This window comes from Carassius auratus, linkage group LG45M (genome assembly GCF_003368295.1).
Source record: "Carassius auratus strain Wakin linkage group LG45M, ASM336829v1, whole genome shotgun sequence".
Classification (NCBI taxonomy): Eukaryota; Metazoa; Chordata; class Actinopteri; order Cypriniformes; family Cyprinidae; genus Carassius; species Carassius auratus.
Genome location: NC_039299.1, coordinates 1,744,757 through 1,767,386, shown reverse-complemented (window position 1 = coordinate 1,767,386; position 22,630 = coordinate 1,744,757). Strand labels below are relative to the sequence as shown.

Here is a 22,630-nt window from a genome sequence, read left to right as displayed (position 1 = left end):
TGTGCGATATTATTACCAAGTATTGAATTCAATCGTTTTCTTTTTAATTATCACAGCTTTTGCATCTCTTTTTGGGAGTGATTAATAATAAGACTAAGTGATCTTAGTTTTTGAGTGTAAATTGGCAAATAAATTATCCACAAATCATCCAAAAAGAGATCTAAAACCTGTGCTAATTGTAAGAAAACAGGTTGGCAAAAAGACTGAATTCAAGATTTGATTCAGATATAGCATAAGGAGATTACAAGCAGTTTTTAAAAGACTAATGACTTTATAAGGTTCCTCACCTGGTATTGTGAATGGCGAGGTGAGCTCACTCTCTTTCTCTTCAGCGGTTTTGTCTTCTGGGACGTTTCCATTCTCGATGTCTGGCTTGCCGTCCACCACAGCAGTCTCCACACCGTTAGCCGACTGCACCAACCTCTGACGCTACACACAACCAAACACTGCTCTACAAATGCATCAACATTAAAAGTCTGGCTGATGAGCTGATGATAAATTGCTGATATACATTGTTCTGCACTACTTTGTCAAAAAAAAAGAAAATAAATAAAATGAAAAAAAAAAATAATAATAATAATTTAGGCATTACAACATAATAATGTACAATTTGAAAAATAAATGTTTATTTTGATGAAAATTTTATTCAACAGTCTTATTAAATTATTTATTAATTTTAATTTGAAGTATCGTTCAAAAGTTTGGGCTCAGTAAGATTAAAAAATAATTATTTATATTTTAATATTTTAAAGATGCATTAAGTTAATTAAAAGTGACAGTAAAGACATTTATGATATATATATATATATATATATATATATATATATATATATATATATATATATATATTCAAATATAATAACTCAAATAAAATAAAATAAATAAATAAATAAATAAAATAATAAATCAATTTAAAAAAACCTTGTCATGGTTCCAGGAAAATTTTAAGCAGTTTTTAAAATGTATAATAATCAGAAATATTTTTTGAACAGCAAATCATCATATCAGGATGATTTCTGAAGATCATGTGACACTGAAGAGAAGAGTAATGATGCTGAAAATACAGCTGTGCATCACAGAAATACATTACAGTTTACAATATATTCACACAGAAAACTCGTTTTAATTTTTTTTCTGTATTATTATTATTTAGCTGTATCAGAGTGTACCTCCGTTATAATGAGACGGCTGGCCATGCGCAGACGAGTCTTGGGTCCGAAGTGGTTTGTGACCATCACACGGAGCCCGGCTTCAGGGAAACGGTAGTGTGGAGGACTAGCGTTGATGATTTCATCAACCATTACCACTGAACCTCGACTGTAAACCTTACTGGACTTGACTTCAGAAAGACAAAATACATATCCATAAAACAACACACAACAAGATTTCTGTCTTGCTATTCAAAAACAACATGTTTTTAAGCACTTACATGAGACATTTACTCCATCTCAAATTATTAGCTATATTTTCAGAGAAGCATCAGAGAAAGAGCGTGCGGTAAACACAGAAAGGTTTAGTAAGACTAAACAGGCAGGCAGAGTTAAACGTGAAGGCCAGAAACAGGCAGATGAGGAATGAGGAAAGAGACAGAAGTGATGGAGGAGGCAGTGATTGTACCTCTCAATCACAGCGAGAAGCAAAAGTGCTGAGATCTCAAGAGCTGGAAAACACACACTGGATCTGCTTTAACACCGAATTTCTCTCACAAAGATAAAACATAATTGGACAAAACCCAAGTCATGCTGTTCAGAGCATGTGCAAAAAATAAGACCAAGACTTCCAAGAAATATATCTTTAGTTTAAAACAAACGCACCAAACTCGAAGAAATGCCTTCTTTGTTTCCATGCTGCTTTTATACATTGACATTTTCTGGAGGTCTTAGTAGCTATTTAAATACCTGAACTAACCTTGAGAAAAAAGGTCAAATTAAAAATTATCAGTTTTTTTTTTTTAGAATAAGAATCTTACTGGTAAAAATGCCTATGAAAAGGACTTAATGTACGAGAATATGCCACATTTTTTAAATATTATTTCCTCTTTGTGATAAGGATTTTATTAGTTTATTATGAGCTTCTTCATTATACTGTATATTATATGTAGATATTCTATAATATATCATTTTATTTGGGATGTTATATATATATATATTTGGGATGTTATATATATATATATATATATATATATATATATATATATATATATATATATATGCATTCAGTAATTTAATACATTATTCAAGTAACTATTTTTTATGTACACTGACGCTCATTAATCAGCAGCAGCGCTAAATCCGGAAGCGCGTATACTTACTTGCCGGTAACCCGCCAAAATAAAAGCCTGCTGATTTTAAGTTTGAATATGATGAAAACGCTTTTATTTATTTATTTTTAGACGCTTTTTTTCCAAATCGTCTTTAAATTGGGGAGTACATAAAGCAATTCTTTGTAAAGAGGCAAACCAACAAAGTAGTAGTAAATATTTGTATTTTATTTTTAAGTTATTTAATATAAAATAAATGCATTTGTATTTAATACTAGGACTGCTTTTTTATTTTTAATAATATTATCACTCACTAATATTTAGTTTATTTACTATTATTTAATTTAAAAAACTAAATAAATAAAGTGTCATAATATTATAACTATTATTAATTCATGTTTTATAGTTGCATTTATGCAGTGTGAGGACCAAAAATTATGTGCACCCCTGTATATAATAATAAAAAAATCTGTTATATTTGTTGATAACTCTTATCAATATGGTTCCATTAGTGAACATTAGTTAACATGAACTGAAAGTAAAATATACTAGCATTTATTAATCTCAGTTCATATTAATTTCAACATTTACTAATTCATCATTAAAATGAATGGACCTGAACTAACATGGACTAACACTGAACAGTTAAAAAAAATGAATGAATTGTTAGTTAATATTAGTAAATGCATTAATTAACATTAACTAATAAACCTTGTTGTAAACTTGTCCTTATTCATTTTTCCATGAGCTTATTAATTATATAATAATAATAATAATAATTTTGTGTAATATATCTACAAAATAATGTAATTTAGTAACTGAAAACATAATTTTAGTCACAGTATGCATGAATTATAATTCTCACATTATAGACATATACATAAAGACACCCTAGAAAAAGAGCATAACTTTGGAGCATAACTGGCTGTATTTAAAACATACTATACAATATTTTATATTTGAAACACATTAGATTTCAAGTAAACTTGAATCCAGTGCTTTAAGTGGCCCAAAAGAGGTGCCGGTACTCCATTATAGCCCAAAAATATATATATATTTTATGTTTTGTTTTGTTTTGTTTTGATGACTCCCCTCATCCCCTGAGGTAACAACAACTATATTGAAGGGCTTTTATATACAGCAGTCAACAGGTGACCTTAATAATAAACCCTTTTATTAGTTTGTGGATTTGCTTGAGCTAGAAAGAACTACTGAACGTAAATTAAATGTGCAAAAGGATTTTTTTTAAATACCCTTAGAAAGAGCTACTGCATTCAAACTTCCAAACTGACTCAAATGATTCGCGAAGCCGCTCCGAACTCCCTAACTGATTCAAATGATTTGCGATCCCCAAATTGACTCTAATGATTCGCGAACCCACTCCGAACTCCCGATCTGACTCAAATGATTCGCGAACCCGCTCCGAATTCCCGAACTGATTCAAATGATTCGCGATCCCCAAATTGACTCAAATGATTCGCGAATCCACTCCGAACTCCCGAACTGGTTCAAATGATTCGCGATCCCCAAATTGACTCAAATGATTCGTGAACCCGCTCCGAACTCCCGAACTGATTCAAATGATTCGCGATCCCCAAATTGACTCAAATGATTCGCGAATCCACTCCGAACTCCCGAACTGATTCAAATGATTCGCGATCCCCAAACTGACTCAAATGATTCGTGAACCCGCTCCGAACTCCCGAACTGGTTCAAATGATTCACGCTCCATACTCCGAACTAGGAAGAATTAGGAAGCGTGCATTGTGAAGGGCATTCTGAAAAGCGGCAGTGAAGGCAAAGGATTAAAACTTCTATTAAAGCAGATGTCCAAATGAGCATACAGGTACGCTAAAAGCACGTTCTGGGCGCACGGAGAGGTGGCGGTACGCTCAAGAGCTATATTTGGAAGTGCCGGTACTGAGTACTACAGGTGCGTACCGGCCCACTTTAAACACTGCTTGTATCTCATGGTTTGTACTGAGGTTGACATGAGTGTTGAATTATGGAGCATGATTTGTTTGAAAGCCTGTCTGTTTAGTCTTACCTGGACCCAACAGCGGTATGGACGGATCGTCCCAGTTACAGTCTAAAAGCTCTTTACCGTCCTCCAGTTCACTGCCAGACGCTGCATTTCCATTAGCAACATTCTTGTCGCTCCGCCTTGAGAAGAACTTCTGCAGGCTTGCATTAAATCTAATACAAAAAAAAAAACAGAATCACAATTTTCTTCCAGACAAATTAGTCTCTTCTGCTCATCAAGCTGCATTGATTTGATCAAAATCACAGTAAAGACAGTAATATTGTGAAATATTATTACAATTTCAAATAACACTTTTCTATTTGAATATATTATAAAATCTTCATATTCTAGTGTAAACTGTGATGCATTGTATTTTTCAGGATGCACAGATGAATTGAAACTTCAAAAGAACAGCATGCATCTGAAATTATAATTTTTTTGCAACATCATAAATGTATTTTCTGTCACTTTTGATCAACTTAATGTGTACTTCTGAACAAAAATCACAATATTTTGAACTTTATTCTATTTAGCAAGCGTGTGTATATATACACTCACTTCATGATAAGGATGTATACAGCATACATGACCACCAGAACCAGACTTTCCCACCTGAAACACACGATCAAAACCAGACGTCAGACGGAGGATTACAGAAATCAGACAAGAGTGAAAAACTAAAAGAGGCTCACCACACAATCTTTTCATCGTAGATGAACTGATGTCAGGTGACAAGAAGACAAACAAAGAGATAACCAGTGCAGTTACACTCTAGTTCCAGTAGAGAAGAAAAGTTAAGCTAAAGAAATGTTAATATTCACATAAAAATAAAAATAAAATCTATATATGTATCCCATATTATTCCCAAAGTTTTTTTTTTTAAATAAACCCTCAGTTAATGGTCACATGATAAAACAAATGTGTATTTATCTTTATTATTACTTCATTATTATTTAACATTTTTATGATTTTATTAATTATTCGTTTTTCAACATCTCTTCATTACAGGATGCTGTTGCAATGTTTATACGTTTTATTTGAGACTCACCACAATTAGAGCAATTACAGACAATATGTAGAAGAAAGAATCACGGAAAACTGGCCACCAGGTGAGTACGACCACCTGCACACATCAACACAGACTACTGTTAAACACATACCCATAATGCACACTGTACCACCTATGATTTACAAACAAAGAAAACTTGAAAACTGTTATTAATATTTAACAAACAAAAAAATCACATTGGAAATGGAAGGGCAAGTTAAGTGCGATTCGTTTTTCCATGCTGCACATTTTGGCAAATGCATTGATCACATATTTTCTTAAATATTTACTTTCTAAAAATCCAGATTCTTCAATAGCTTTGAAGCACGTTCAGAAAAGAGCCACATCTTATCAAAAAGCACTTAAGCGTAGAAGAACCATTGTGGTTCAACAAAGAACCTTTCAGCAAACATTTCTTGAAAAAAAAATGTTAATCATCTTTTTCCACTATAAAGAACATTTTATGGATTGGAAAGTTTCCACAGTTGTTAAAAACTCTTCATGGAATGATCAATGCCAGTAAAGAACCTTTTTTCTCAAAGTTTTTTGAGCTTCTTTGGAATTTAAGTTCTTGATGTCTCATTCCAGATTCTTCTTATCAGAGTTTTGGCGCTGGCTTCTTAAATGCACCATTATCTAAAAAAAAATTCTATAGATGCATCAATACAATACTGTTAAGTCTGATTACTTTTGGACAGTTTGTTTCAATTAACTTGTTTAATGAAGCAGTTCATTTATGTAATTATGCAATGCAGCAATATATGTGGAATATGTTTTTGAGCAGCGACTGTGAGAAACTTGTAGATCTGTGATGCTTGAGCCACGAACTGTTTCAGATGGTCCAGTCTGATTTGGTAAACCGATTCAACTAGTTCATGATTGAATTGTGAACTGGAAATCACTCCGGACTGTTTGCTTGAGGCTCTGAATTACAGGTTATAATGTTGGAATTAATGTTCGGTTTCTTGCACAGACTGATTGTTTCTCTTCATAAGAATCTATATATCGTAAGGATCCATGTGTATTCAATTTGTGTGAACTGATATGGGTTTTTTTTGCACAAGGTTTCTGCTAAAAACTGCTTTACTGTCCCTTACATCTGTGATAGCCTGAGAGTGAGTAAATTAACAGTAAATTGTAATTTTTGAGTGAACTGTCCATGCTGTTTGGAGAAGATGCGCAAACACACCTGTCCAGCAAAGATCCCACAAACTCCAATGATGCAGAGAATATTGAAGACGGCAGAACCGACGATTGTTCCAACTCCAACATCACCGTGAGTGATGAAGACACCTGAAAACAGACTCAGTAAGCAAGAGCGCTGCACAAAACACCAGGAACAATGATTATGTGATTTTACCTATAACAGAAGCGAAGAGTTCGGGCGCTGAGCTCCCCGCCGCCATGAACGTGGCGCCAGCCACATCCTCGCTCAGATTCAGCTTCTGCACAACACAATAACCGCAGACGATTCACATCCAACAAAGCCTTTGGCACCAACACCGCCCAAATCTGGAGCAGTATGTTTTATGAGCTTCTGAAAGCCTCAAAGTGGGTCAGAGGAAGAACAGCGCAGATTCTGCTGCTGCTCTCATTGTACCGCGGTATTACTCGGATCAACTGGGAATTCACTTTAAACAATCCTACCTCACAGATTTTCTCAAGAGACATCACAAAGTAGTCATCACACACGATTGCCAGAGCGAGGAACATGTAGAGAGCCTGTAAGAAGACGAGAGAACACTGTCAATTCCAACTCATTAATATCTTACTTATTTCTCCTAAATACCACATGGAGATGCACATGGAGATTTTTAATTTAATCTCTTGCTGCTTGAATGTGAACTGAGCTCAGAGTTGCTAATATACCATAGTCTGCAATCGAGAGTCAGAGGTTTCATTATGAACTCAAACATTTCTCATCAAATACTCCTGGACACAATGATTAAAGTTATACGATTCACATTCATTTTTAGCTCTGTAGTTTTATGCTCAAAACAGACTCTTCTCAAGTATGTGCATAATAACATTAAAATTGCATGGAAAACTCAAACTTAAAAAATGCGGAAATACTGAATGTTAAAGCTTTAAACGTTGAAACATTTTAGCGTAATGTAAAAAAAAAAAAAATTAATATTTTGCCTTGGTAACTAACTGAAATAAGTTTAAGAACTAAAGGACTAGAACTAAAACTGAGAAACAAAATAAATTGAATATAAATAGAACCAAGAATTTAAATTAAAAACATAAAAAATTGCTAAAACTAACATTAAAATCTAAAATAAAATGTAAAAATAAAAGCTAATTCAAAATATTATTAAAAACTATAAAAGTATACAAATAACACATTTTATTTAAGTATTTATTTAGTATATAAACACTTAAATTAAGTGTATATAATTGTTATTTTAGTATCGCTGATATATACTATAATAGTATTTTTAATTAGATTTTATTTTTATATTTTAAAAATTTTATATTTTATGTTTTTTATTTTGTTTAAAGTTTTAGTAATGTTGTGTTTTTGTAATTTTTATTAGTTTTTGTTTTTCATTTTTATTTTTAAATGCACACATTTGCGTTGTGCTACTCTTGTGCTTAACAAAAATCACAAAAATACAAAACAAAAGAAATCAAAAACAACCACTTCATTCAGGGAGAGTAATTAATGACAGCAAATAACTACCCTATTAGTAATGAATCCCTTTAAAAATAACAAATAACACATTTGAAGGAAACTCTTCGCCCCCGTACTGAGGTTTGTTTCCAACCCCAAAAATGTAATGATGTGCAACAGGATTGCAAGCCTAAAACAATGCATGAACTATGCATTCACAGTATGTTTCTGACCTTACACTATATCAACTACTGACCCAGTGTGTCTCTATTCAGGTCTCCTAAAACAAATACTTTCAGGAAAAGCACATGTGACAAACCTCTAAAACCCCTGAGAAATGAAAGCTTCCAGAAGCCCGCTGGTTGCATTCACCTGCCGTTTATCATGGCTGTCAGCTCCAGAATGCTGTCTCTCCTCCACTGAACCCGTTTCCTCCTCTGCATGCATAATGCACCTTTCTCTCCAGGCCTGACTGGAATTCACAACTGCATTCACTGCAAAGCCTTTCTTCATCTAGCTTAATGAGCCGCCATTCCAATACATGCTCCTGTTTATTCTCAATTTGAAACCAAAGCAAATGCAAGCAAACATTATGATGACCTTCAGTGATGAGGATGATGGCAGCATCATAACATTGCATAACATAACATACCTCACGTTTTTTGAGTGATTTGCACATAAAACAGCTGTAGTTTCGTTCTTCCACCCTTATTCCTCTCTGTAAAAATTTACCGTAAAAAATAATGTATAATTGACCTTTAAGATGTCTATACTATATGCGATGGCCTCCAATTACTGACAAATGGGAAATAAATAATAGACTGAAATCTCCAACAAAATCTACATAACTGTCAAAAATAAATGTATATAATATATAACGTTTATATATATACATATATATATATATATATATATATATATATATATATATATATATATATATATATATATATATATATATATACATTTTGTCACCCGTTTAGTTGTTATAGACACCTTGTTTCTGTGTTTTTCCTGTCTTCTGTTTTTTTTTTAGTTCCTGTGTGCCCTTATTTGGTTATGTTCCTGATCTCGTTTAACCTCATTAGTTTACCTCGAATCACCTGTGTTTAGTTAATTATTCTGATCTGTCTTTGTATTTAAGTTGCTCCCTTTCTGTCACTCATTGTTCGTCCACCGTTATATTAAGTTGAGTTTTCCCTTTCTTATCTGCCTGAGTTTGGAGTCCATTATTAAACTGAGCGTTTTGGATTTTAATTTCTGTCTCCTTTGCCTTGATACTGAACATAACCCATGACAATAATATAAATGTAATATGATTTTTTTTCCTTCAATATCAGGATTTAAATTTGACAATAATAGATCATTTTTGACAAAGCATAAGCAAGAAAAGTATTGTTAAAGTGAAAAGTATGGAAGCCAGTTTCCGCCACTGAATAAAAAATAAAAAAGGAATTTGAGACTTTTTATCTCACAATTTTGACATTTTTTCTCAGAATTGCGAGATATAAACAAAGTCGCAATTCTGAGAAATAAAGTCAGAACTTTGATATAAATTTGCAATTCTGAGAACTTAGTCTTCAAATTTTACATTTAACTCGCAATTCCAAGTTTATATATCTCAAATACTGAGAAAAAAAATCTGAATTTCAAGGAAAGAAGTCAGAATTGCGATATTTTATCTCACAATTGTGACTTTATGACTCACAATTCTTGTTTCATTTCAAATTTTTACAGAGAGGATTTTGTATCTCTCTTTTTATGACTCCATAAATAAGAAAATAGTCAATAGCCAGAAAAAAAAACTTAATAAAATAAAAACCTTTTCACCAAATATTTATGAATAAAATGTTAAGCGTAAATAAGACACGATACAAAATAAATTACTTAGTATTTTTGCCTTGTTTTCCATTACAAATATAGAAATATTCTTGAATCAAGATGCATTAATTTGAGAAGCTTAATAACTTAAAATTGAACCACTACAGAATGCCAGAGCGGAGTCCAAATCTTCTGCTAGATCTATCTGCTCCATTCGACACTGTTAATCATCAAATCCTTCTGTCCATCCTCTCATCGCTGGGCATCAACGGAACTGGACTCCACTGGAGGTATATCTTACCTCACAGGTATTTCCTTCGGGGCAACCTGAGGAGGACAGGTATCCAAATCAAATCAACTGGTCCGTGAGGTTCCTCAGGGATCAGTTCTTGGACCCCTCCTCTTCTCTATATACACTGCATCACTGGGACCCATGATTCAGGCACGTGGTTTTTCCTACCTTTGCGATACTGATTACCTGCAGATCTACCTCTCATTTCAACCAAGTGACCTTGCACCTGCAGCTCAATCTGGCAAAGACAGAGCTTCTCATCTTTGCAGCTACCCCATCAGTACAGCACCAGTTTACCATCCAACTTGGCTCATCAACGATAATACCATTGAGTTCAGGCAGGAATCTTGCAACAGCTTCTCATCTCTCTGCACTGGCATCAAGTTCAAGACACTGGTGCTTGCCTACAGGACAGCCACGGGCTGCGCACCATCCTAAATTAAGATTAAGTTTATTGTTCTAACCCCATTAGCAGATATTTTTTCTTGTTTTAAGCAAAAAAAACACACAAACAATTTTTATACATTTTTCAGAAAACAAGACTTAATATCTTAAGTCATTTTGCTTTCCAAGTAAATGTATCTCGAGTCAAAAATGTTTTGAAAACACTAAGAAAAGTACTAAGAAAATAATTTTTAGCAGTACAAATAAAACATTGCCAAACTTCAAAGTATAGACTGACAAAAAAACTGAATGTTGCTGCTGAAGTGGACTCATTTTGAGAAAACAGCATTGAAAAATATGTATAATAAACTGAAATAAAGATGCAAACTGATAATTTGATGTGTATTTTGGATATTTTCTTTCAAATAATCTGAAGAAATACAAGTGATAGAAGCTAAATGACCCCATATTTAAAAAATGCCCATTGCATGAAAAAAAATGTGGTTTTGCGTGTGGTGTCATGCTTTAAGACAGCCAAAATAATCAACATATAAACATCAAATGTGCCAATAAAACTCACTAGCATTTATCAGATGATTTGTAGGTTCTGCTTAGGCATTTTACAGACTGTTTAATCATAAAAAGCATCAATCCACTTCATGAGCAATAACTTTACAGTAACAAACAGCTTAAATCATAGTTCATCATTCCATTTCTAGCCACAGGGGGCACCAAAGGACAGAAATCCCACACACGGGACACATCATGATTGTTTGTGTGAATGCATAATTCAGACCTGAGCTGTGCGTGATGCAAACATTAGAGCATTAGAGCGGCTGCTTTACATAACCACAGGCAGATTTTAATTGTGCTGCTCATGGCTGGTGGAGTTAAATCTTGTCATATTAGCAGTGGATTAACCCACACTGAAAACAGCAGAGACGCACGCTATTAAATCACAGCAGGCAGCAGGAGTGAATCCACATCATTGTGGTGACCAAATTCACTCTTTTATACCTTTACAAAACTTCTGTGCAAAAATAACCCAGATAAAATTTCCCACAAACTTGCAGGATGCAATTTTCTAAATGTTCTTTGCTAACCTAAGGAAAGAGAGAGAGAGAGATAAATGGACTTTCTTACCGCTATAATATGTAGCATTACAGCACCGCTCTTCCTCTCATCATTGGTGAAAATGTCATCTGGAAATTCACGAATGGCTGTAAAAGACACAAACACACATTTACAGTCATGCATTTTATCCAACGCAACTTACAGTGGATTCTGCTAAAAATTCCTATTCCTTTAGAAATATTTATTCTCAAATCAAGATACATTTACTTGAGAAGCAAAATTAAAAATAATAGTAATAATACTAAGTTAGCTTTTGCTTAAAACAAAACGAAGTCTCTGTCATTGGGGTCAGAAAAAAAGTAAATGGCTACATGAACTCACTTCTGATACATTTTTTTATTTATAACGATCATTTGCAACGATCTCAACCGATTGGCTGAGGCCAGCCTAAAAAGATGCTCAGGACATTTGATGGACCACTGCTGCGTGCCGTCACAAAAGCTTATCTTTTTCACGTGTTTTTAAGCCTTACCGCTTGTCGATTTAAACATTAAAGCATCCAAACACAAGATGCGGAAAAGCTAAACAGAGTAGCTGGTTACTCGCTCGCTGTGTTTTGTGCGCACGAGAGAAATAGAGAGCCGCGTATCACGGACAACGACACTGAACCGAGCTCTCTTCTGAGAAGTTCTCCTCGAAGTCCCTCCTGCACCTGAACGAACAAATGCCAATCGCAGTTTGAACAAACAAAAAGATGTGAAAGAGCCCAATTCAGTACCGCGCTGTTCAGGAGTTCAGGGCTCACGCAGAGAGAGGCGTCTCAAAACACTTGAACATCGAATTTGCTTCTTTCTGCTCTTGTGCCGACAAATACATACAAAATATGTCAAAATACCCGCCTTGGAAATTAGGCTCGAAAAAACTGTCAGTTATTTCTTAAGTCAAAGTAAACAGTTGCGTTGATCGTCTCTTAAAGTGACCTAATTTAGCTTCTATCTGCTGTAATGTTAATCCAAGATAATGAAAATGGAAATCACTCACTGCTCTTGACTGAATTACTTTGTAGTTTTAACAACAATTTATGCACAGTCAAACCCTAAATTATTCAGACACCAGATATAATTTTTTATATATATATTTTACTAGTAGGTACAGGACACTATGATACATTTATGTAAGTGAGTAGGCTATAGCAAAATTAAGTGAACTGTGACATATTATACCCAAATAATCTTCATACAGTGAACTACTAGTGAAATTGATAAAAATGCATTCCTATCAAAGTTATGGCATTATCAAGACAAATTTGTTCTGACACAGTTTAACTCTAAGTTCTTGTCATATTTAATATCCATTTTAGAAACAATAGCAAATAAAACTGTAATAATGTGAGAAATGTTGAAGGTCTGAATACATTTTGGTTTTATAGTATATATTTCATTTTACATTGAAGACAATCCAGTGCTATTTTACATTTAATTATTTGGTTTCTGTACCTGGACACTTGACCAAATTTGAAATTTTTTTAAAACTTTGTTTAAAAAGCACAAATAAATAAAAATGAATGAACATACAAATTAAACAATTCAAATTCAAATTCAACCAGTGGTACAACCTTCACCGGGTCCCCGCAAACCCCATATGGCCCTGAGGGTAAGTAACTATTAATATAATCGTATGATGTATATAACTGTTATAACATTAATTAATGTGTCTTATACGTTAATAATTTTTTAATACATTAAAAAAAGTTTTTATTCCCTTTAGTCCGTTTGTTTCCCCCAGAGAATCGATTGTAAATGAATGCTGTTCCTGTTTGTTCGCCAGCATTAATACATTAAAAGATTAGCTGCAAAACTTTTTAGACAAGTATTACTTAAAGTTAACAAAAATGTCTGGTGAAAAGTTTGACGAAATCATTAGAATTAAAAAAATTTTTTTTACCTGTGCTTTCTCTCTACTTTTGTCATTTAAAGGCCTTCATGCAGAAATTGTATTTAAAACCCTTCATGCCATCTGCACCATACCACACAAATGGAAAATTGGTGTGCACATCATACACGGAAATGAAGCGGTCCTTCATTGACATTCAACCTGTAAAAGTAAAAAAGTAAAAGCAACACTTAAAATTACAGTGCCCTGTGTAGTCAAGTCACCTTTAAGATACAAGTTGTACAAATCGTTCCAAGAAGATATTTAAAAAAAAAAAAAAATGAGGACAGAATTTAAATTTTTGGGTGAATTATCATTTACCCAATGCTCATGCATTGAACTCTCGAACTGACTCAAATGATTCGCGAACCCACTCCGAACTCCCTAACTGATTCAAATGATTCGCGATCCCCAAAACTGACTCAAATGATTCTCGATCCCGCTCCGAGCTGCCGCAGTGACTCAAATGATTCGCGAATCCGCTCCGAACTCCCGAACTGATTAAAATGATTCACGCTCCGAACTCCCGAACTGACTCAAATGATTCACGCTCCGAACTGCCAAACTGACTCAAATGATTCGCGAACTCGTTAGGAATTCCCGAACTGACTCAATGATTCCCGACCCCGCTCCGAACTCCCAAACTGACTCAAATGATTCGCGAACTCGCTACGAACTCCCGAACTGACTCAATGATTCCCGACCCCGCTCCGAACTCTTGAACTCATTCAAATGATCCGCGATCCCGCTGCGAACTCCAAACTGGCTCAAATTATTTGCGAATCCGCTTTGAACTCCAGAACTGACTCGAATGATCCGTCGACCCGCTCCGAACTCCCAAACTGACTCATATGAATCACGCTCTGAACTCCCGAACTGACTCAAATGATTCACAATCCGAAGTTCCCATCCAAATCAAATAAATTATTCAGAATCAATTTCGAGAATTCAAAATTCCATTCCATTATGGAACACAGTATTTTTCACTGTTTGCTCTAATGGTGTTCAGCACATTCTAGCAAATATTGCATGTACAGTAATTCCAGTATTCCATACAGAACATTCACCTACTGTGCACACCATACATAATTCAAAATGTACTATGACAGCATGCTATTCCAACCACAGCTGACTTCCACAAGGCCTCAGATAACCCCTGTGCAGCAGGACGTCATTAGAAATGCCAGAACATGCAAAAGCAGCCTGTCCTTCACCATGAGTCAACACTGTCTCTCCTCAGCCAGCTCTAAGAATAGCAGCATATAGATTAAACTCCTGGACAGGTGAAGGTGACTTTTATGCTCCATTTCAGGCAGCGGATTCATTAAGCGGCCACTCATCACATGTGCTCTTAGTTTAGCAGGGAACATATCAATATTTCTTGTCTGAAAACATGAACAAGGCTGGCGAAGGGATGCAATGATTAGAGCTTCATCAGACATGATCAATCTGTCTGATTTCACACTGACGATTTACATGCGCCTTTATAATGTGATTAAAGCAGTGCTGTTAAACCAGAGCTCATGTTAACTGAATACTGTGATTATGTTAATGTGATTAAACTCGTAATTAGAGTAACAATAATCACAGTGAAACCCAGACAGATGCACAGCTAGAAAACATGATAGAACAGAAACAGTACAGCTTTACATAACAAGGCATTGCGTAATAAAAAAAAAAAAGACACCAAGTTCTCTAGAACCTGTCAACATTTACCATTTATAGCAAGCAAATAAAAGCAGCAGTTTAGCTGTGTTTGGTTGGGGTACAAAAGAGAAATGGTTGTTTACTGCCACACTTCTTACAAGTAGTATGTAAATGGTACTGAACAGGTGCTTAAAATAGCATCTTACAATATTATTCTTACTCTTTCTGCAGTATATAATGCATATAAACTACTTCTGATCACTCCTGAGCCTCTTCCGACAACCAAGGATGCAAGTATTTGATCAAAAATACAGTAAAAACAGTAATATTTTGAAAAATAGCCATTTCCTATTTTTATATATTTTAAAATGTCATTTATTTCTGTGATGCACAGCTGAATTTTCAGTGTCTTAAGTGTCACAATCTTCAGAAATCATTCTAATATGCTGATTTGCTGCAGAAACATTTCTAATTATTAACAATGTTGAAAACAGTAAAGGAATAATATTTTTGTGGAAACTGATACTTTTTATATTCTAGGATTCTTTGATTAACAAAAAGTTCAAAAGAAAAGCATTTATTTGAAATTTAAATCTTTTTGTAACATTAGAAATGTCTTTACTGTCACTTTTGTTCAATTTAACGTGCACGTTCTTAATAAAAATAAAACATATTCATTTATTTATATATTTACTGTATGTTTTGTATATATCTACTTTGTTCTTCACCGTTTATGGGACATAACATTTACATTTTCACAATGGCATACACTTTTTTTCCTGTATACAGTATGTAATATTAGTCAACACTGCACAATATACACAATTTCTTTAAAATAGTAAGTGCGTGTGTAGAAATTATGCTAAATTTAATTCAGAAGTGTTATCTAATTTAATGTAAACACATTTTTTTGTATATGATCAAAGAGTTTCGACGGCATTAAAAAAATTAATAAAGAGAATAAAGCCTATATTTATTTTCTAATATTTTGAGAATGAAGAAAATTACGAAAATAAAGTAGTAACTATATAAGATTAATTACTAATATTTTGAGAACATAAAGTCAAAATGACCAGAACTAAGTCATAGCAATACAAGTATAAAGTCATAGAAATACATTAAAAACTGGATTTAATCTTTCAATGCTACAACTTTTTTCCTAAATTTGACTTTATTCTTAAAATATGACTTTGCTCCCCTAATTAATTTTTTTTTTTTTTTTTACACAGCACTAAAATGCTGTCACGCTGTAGTAATTCAAGAAAAAGATGTAGTATAGCAATACTACAGGTTCATTCTTTACACTGGATTTGGAAGATAAAGTAAACAAATTGCATTGTGGGATACAGTAGCATGCAATGCACAAATTTGTACAATGTGCACAGCATACATATTTTATACAACAAGAATAGTTGAACACTGCAGATATGTGCAGTCGTTGCAGTATGTGAAGTGGAACAGAGCTGATTTAGTTTTGTGTTTCCGCACATTACTTCAGGAGACTGTCAGTCATGTGTGAGAGAGAGTCAACACGTCATGTTCTCCTGAGACACACACTCATCTGTGCTCATCATGAATTCTCTCACAATAGCTCAGTGTGGAGACTCACTGCTCCATTGTGTCGTGGTTAAACGGACGTTTGGCTGCAATGTTTCGGCTCGTCACATTTCTCCAGCTTCCGATCATCGCAGGCCATTAGCGAAGCATGAATCTCCCGTCTGAGTATGCAAGGAAGATCGCTTCAGTTTCCAGTAATGTGAAGATAAGTGTCCTACACTGTAGTACACCAGAGCCAAAGATGTCAAGATTATCAGTAAAGAGGAACATGTACATACACAAATCATTAGATATGAACGGACGGATGACCAATAGCATGACTATTAGTGGTTTCAGTGGCCTTGCAAGTGAAAGTCCTAAGTCTGATTTCTATGGAAGCCTGTTTTCCTCACAGAATAGGAAATAATGGTAACTGCAACTCACAATTCAGACATTATGAGTCTATATCTCTATTCTGTGTTTATATCCCGCAATTCCGCATTATTTCTTGCAGCTCTGAGTTTGTATCTGGCAATTCTGCATTTATATATCACAGTTCAAAGATTTTATTTTGCAACTGAGAGTTGATATATAATCTGTTTATTTCTTGCGGTTCTGCTTTTACATATCGCAATTCTGAGTTAATATCTCACTATTCAGTTTTTTTCTTGCAATTCTGTATTTATATCTCGCAATTCTACACTTATATGTCGCATATCTGTAATAGTTAAAGGGGGGGTGAAATGCTATTTCATGCATACTGAGTTTTTTACACTGTTAAAGAGTTGGATTCCCATGCTAAACATGGACAAAGTTTCAAAAATTAAGTTGTACGTTTGAAGGAGTATTTTTGTTCCCAAAATACTACTTCCGGCTTGTCACAAGTTTCGGAAAGTTTTTTTCGAGTATGGCTCTGTGTGACGTTAGATGGAGCGGAATTTCCTTATATGGGTCCTGAGGCACTTCTGCCGGAAGAGCGCGCGCTCCCGTATAGCAGAGCAGAGAGAGGCTGTGCACAGACATTCACTGATCAGAGCGAGAGTGTCGCCAAATGTCACAAAATAAGTGTGTTTTTGGTTGCCAGGGCAAGACAACCCTGCACAGATTACCAAAAGAGAAACAGCATTAAGGGACCAGTGGATGGAGTTTATTTTTACAGAGCATCAACGGAGTTGTGCAAGTGTTTGTGTTTGTTCCCTGCATTTCGAAGATGCTTGTTTTACAAACAAGGCCTAGTTTGATGACGGACGTATCGTTTATTTCTTAAGGATGATGCAATCCCAATGAAAAAGGGTCACGATCGTGTGTTGGAACCGCAGGCGGTGAGTAAAACTGCTTCAAATATCTCTGCCTCCTTGTTAGTGCGTACGCCTCCCATGCCAGAGACCCGGGTTCGAGCCCCGCTCGGAGCGAGTCGTTGCTGCTGCTGCTCTCGTTCAGTTTCAGCCTCGGGATCTGATTCTGGATCATAAATATACGCTGAATCTAACTGTCATGGTTTGTTTTGGTTGGTTTTTTTTCCTCACGGTAATGTCACAGCTTCCAAACACTCTCAAAGCAAAAGCCTACTGGTGCTCGTGATTCTTTAGCTCCGCCCACACGTCACGCCTCCAGCCGGTCGTGTTTTTCCGGGAAAAATCGGTACAGACTATCTTTCTCTTATGAATATAATAAAACTAAATACTTTTTGGAGTTATGAAGGATGCAGTACTACTCTATAGGTACTCAAGATTAACAGGATATTGAGTGAAAACGAGCATTTCACCCCCCCTTTAATACCTCGCAATTGTGTGTTTATATAACATAATACTACATGGTGTCTCACAACTCTCTGAATTCTGGGTATCTGGGAACATATTTTGTGTTTCTATCACAGAACAAAAAATAAATAAGGTAACTGCAACATTTTATCTCACAAACACTTAATTTTTTTCCCAAACCATTGAATGAGAGGAAATAAGACTTTTCAAAGAAATGTGATTTTATATCACAATTCTGCATTTATCTCTCACAATTCTGACTTTATATAGGAAAATTTCAGAACTGTGAGATAAAAGGTTTTTTTGTTGTTGCTGGTGAAAACAAGAAATTTGAAATCAAAAGTCTTAAAATCTGGTTGATTTGAAGCATCATTCATGTCAGATGAGATACACACTAAAGTTCAACCACTGAAGTTGATTTGGATGGATATTGCTTGCCATCATGTCAGAATAATGCAATTAACCTCTTATCCTGTAATCTTTCAAATGTATTTGCGTGTTGCATAAGAGAGATCAGTAGATGGGACATCTGTTACAGACGCACGTTTGGACAGACACAAGCACTTTATAAAATCAAAAGGCTTATGGGAACAACAGAATTACATCTGGACAGATAATAGACTGATCTCACAGTGCTGGATGCTTAACAAATGTACAAAACAACTGGAGCACAACAAGAACACACTTTTAAACAAGCGTGAACACGACAATGTGCATGTGATAACTGAATGAGCAAGTGTCAAAAGTTTTTTATTTTGTTTGTTTCTAATATTTCGGTCTACAAGTGGCTAGCCAAGGTTTCCAGCATTAAAAATAATAATAATAATAATATACAAGTAACATAGAATATATAAATGATAAAAAAAAATAGATATGTTAAATTAATATACAGTATAAATATAGAAACATTTATTTATTTTTATTATTGCTATTTTTATTTTTATTACTATTTTTATTGAATTATATAATAATATATAATAAATCATCATATAATTATATTAAATTAAAAATAAATATTTATATTATTTATATTATATAATAATAATAATAATATAATTATATAAAATAATTATAAGATATATGGTGGTAGTAATAATAATAATAATAATAAATATTATTATTTTCTTATTACATATTCATAATTATAATCCAAAATGTTACATTTTCTGAACAATATTAGACTATTAGAATATTAGAATATTAAAAACAACCTAAAATAAAGTTTTCAAATATTCAATATTATGTGTGATTTAGAAAAAAACTTTAAAAAATAAACAAGTGTAAAGGTAAGAATAATAATAATCATTAATACTACTATTATTATTGTTGTTACTGTTATTATTATTATTAATAATATTAATAAACAATGTATTATAATCCATATTTTAATTTCCTTAATTATATTACACCTTACAGATGACCTAAAAAGAAGAAAATTTTGACAAATTGAATTGTTTTATATACATTTTTTTATATATAATTTACTTGTTTTATATAAAAAATACTATTCTAATAAAAACTATTTTATATATATATATATATATATATATATATATTCATAATTATTATCCATAATTTTAACCTCTTTACAAATGAACTCACATCATTTTAAATTATCTAAAAAAGCAGCAAGGTTTTACCCACATACCGTATGTTTTATAAATGACTGTGAAGTACAAAGCTCAGATTTAATATAGTGTGTGTGTGTGTGTGTGTGTGTGTGTGTGTGTGTCCAGTGAACCTTGAGTGTCATCAGCAGAAGAGGCCAGTGCAGAAAAATCACACGGCTCAAGTGTGTAATGAACTGAATAATGAAGTAATGGAGCAGATGAAAGAGAGAAAGAGAGAAAGAGGGAAACTTGTCTTCATACGAGAATGACTCGGCTTAATTCACAAATAATCGAGAAATTATTCATATAATACTAGAACTACAGCCCAAAGTCAGAACGACACAAATCCAAAGCTACAAAATCCTTTTACCTTATGACTAATCACAGGTTAAGTGTGAATGTTTCAGGAGTTTGAAAGGTGCTTTGCACTGCTTTTAATCAGTTATGAAGAGTTATAAAGCTCAGCTCCAGATCTGCAGTATGAAACAATGCAGTGCTAGAATGTAACCAATCATAAATTAAACAGCATTGCCTCATTAAATATTCATGAGTTTAGCACACGCACAGAAAGTGAGAGAGAAACAGTGAAAACTAACTCAAATCCATATGACATTATCATTAATAGATGATTTATGTAGCAGCAAGTAACTTCTAGTATGAAACAAATGCTCTGCTTTCAAATTTTGTCATTTTTAAAGAAATTTTAATAATAAATACAGTCGTGTAGTCGACCAATCATCTTGTCTTTTCTTCTTTACTACTAGTTACAGCACCAAATAAACCTGACTAACATCAGAAGGTATGTTGTTTCAACCGCAGAAAGCTGTCATTTTTTAAAGTGCAAATCCACCCACGTTAATCTACTAATTTCTAAATGGCTGTGCACCAAACAAACCAGGCAGGAATGGAATAACAATGTGCATTTGTGCTAGGGATAGGCAGATCGATCCTGAAGTATCAATATATCGATATAAATGTGAGTATCAAAAGTTATTTTGTTTATTTGATTATTAATGCATGGAATATGCATCGCATTGGACGAGTAATCTGTTTTAGTGAGTAACTGTGTAGGATCGAACTATTTTCCTGCTCATCTGAAAATGTTGCAAGACAGAACCAATCAATCACAGAGAGCGCTTACTCACTGCTGACAGTGCATTCAAACAGTGCTGCATTTCACAAAAGTATCATAAGAAAGCATCAATGCTTTTGGGAAACGCAGCCCAGAACAATGCTTATCAAAGGACAGAGAAAACAAAACATATTCTTTAGTTATTTGTGTGCTGTTGTTGCCCAATCAAAATAATTAACCTTTTAAACATGCAAATATGAAATATTTATGTAATGCATTAATTATGCCTTTTTAATGCATCTTAAAATGCATCATTGTATGACGAATACAATTATCAGTAATTGTAACCACAGTTATAATAATTTAACTAAATCTATTATTTACTACATCTTTGAAAATTATCATTTTTAAAACACAACAAACAACCAATTTCAGATGTAACTGAATGTGAATCAACAATAAATTATAAATTTGGTTGTATTTTAATCTATAAAAAGCATTTAAAATATAAAACATTTAATAAAATAATGTAAAAGTTAAATGTAAAAATACAACATAAAACATGTAATAATACCAACAATATGTGCAATAGAATTAATATTTGTATCAAATAGTATTATATAAAATATATAATAATAATATAATATAATATATACATAATAACAATAACATCATAATATACATAATAATACAAAATTATATATATAAAAAAATTATATAAATAATATATAAAGTAAATTATTATCTACACTCAAACACTGCCCCTGCACACTTGAAAGTGTAAATTAAACATTAGTATGAAATATGAATAAGTATAATTTAGAGTTATTTTCAACATATAACACTTTCAGCACACTAAAAGCCTTTTCCAAGAAGTTTTGTCTCTAATTTAATCCCCATATTTATCAGCTAAACTCACTAATGGACTCTTCCAGACCCGTCCCAAGTAGAAATAAGATATAAATGCACATAATCTGTGTGCAGACTGAAATGAGTGTGTCAGGACGTCTGATCGGTGGGGGTTAAAGGACACACGGCTGGTGGACGCTGAGCTCAGAGTGATGACTGGAGATTTGTGATGCTGACTCACGGTGTCTCACATGAAGACTCGAAACAGAAACACACACTCGTCACGCCTCTGTCCCACTTCAGCACTGCCAAACGTGCTGGATCTGAACACAACGAACCTGCACTAACATCCATCCTCAATGTCACAACAATCACCCTGCTTTCCTCAGCCAAAAAACTCAACAAAAACGCCTGATAACAACTATTTAAGCCAAAAAGCAGCTTGTTAAATTTGCCAAGTATCCTGACCTGAGACTTACATAACCCAGAGAACATCCCCCACAGAAAGAAATAACATCATTTCAACACTGAATACTGTATACACAGACTTTTCTGCATTCAGAACGAATAAAGACTTATTACTCGGCTCATATGTTGTATCACTTCATACACACTTTCTTCTTATGAACATGCACACAATTAAAAAGTAAATAATATAAATACTATTAAAAAAAATACTGTGGCAAGCCAACTCTATTCTATTCT

At 33.7% G+C, this 22,630-nt stretch overlaps 2 protein-coding genes across 5 annotated transcripts in view; one reads left to right on the top strand and one right to left on the bottom strand.

The window, feature by feature from the left end:
* The window catches only part of LOC113068554 (gephyrin-like), a 1,122,288-nt gene that overhangs the window by 89,497 nt on the left and 1,010,161 nt on the right, over window positions 1-22,630 (top strand). The gene's annotated exons all lie outside the window — the stretch shown is intronic.
* Window positions 1-22,630, bottom strand: part of LOC113068564 (sodium/potassium/calcium exchanger 4-like) — a 40,336-nt gene that overhangs the window by 7,413 nt on the left and 10,293 nt on the right. The window contains exons 3-12 of one of the 2 annotated variants that reach the window (XM_026241331.1): window positions 11,589-11,665; window positions 6,979-7,053; window positions 6,692-6,776; window positions 6,521-6,624; window positions 5,332-5,406; window positions 4,976-5,001; window positions 4,842-4,895; window positions 4,308-4,456; window positions 1,170-1,339; window positions 288-429 (exon numbers count right to left, since the gene is read on the bottom strand). In XM_026241331.1, the coding sequence (XP_026097116.1) occupies window positions 288-429; window positions 1,170-1,339; window positions 4,308-4,456; window positions 4,842-4,895; window positions 4,976-5,001; window positions 5,332-5,406; window positions 6,521-6,624; window positions 6,692-6,776; window positions 6,979-7,053; window positions 11,589-11,665 (957 nt within the window). The remainder of the gene's footprint in view (window positions 1-287; window positions 430-1,169; window positions 1,340-4,307; window positions 4,457-4,841; window positions 4,896-4,975; window positions 5,002-5,331; window positions 5,407-6,520; window positions 6,625-6,691; window positions 6,777-6,978; window positions 7,054-11,588; window positions 11,666-22,630) is intronic. The other variant, XM_026241333.1, reaches the window with a different exon arrangement.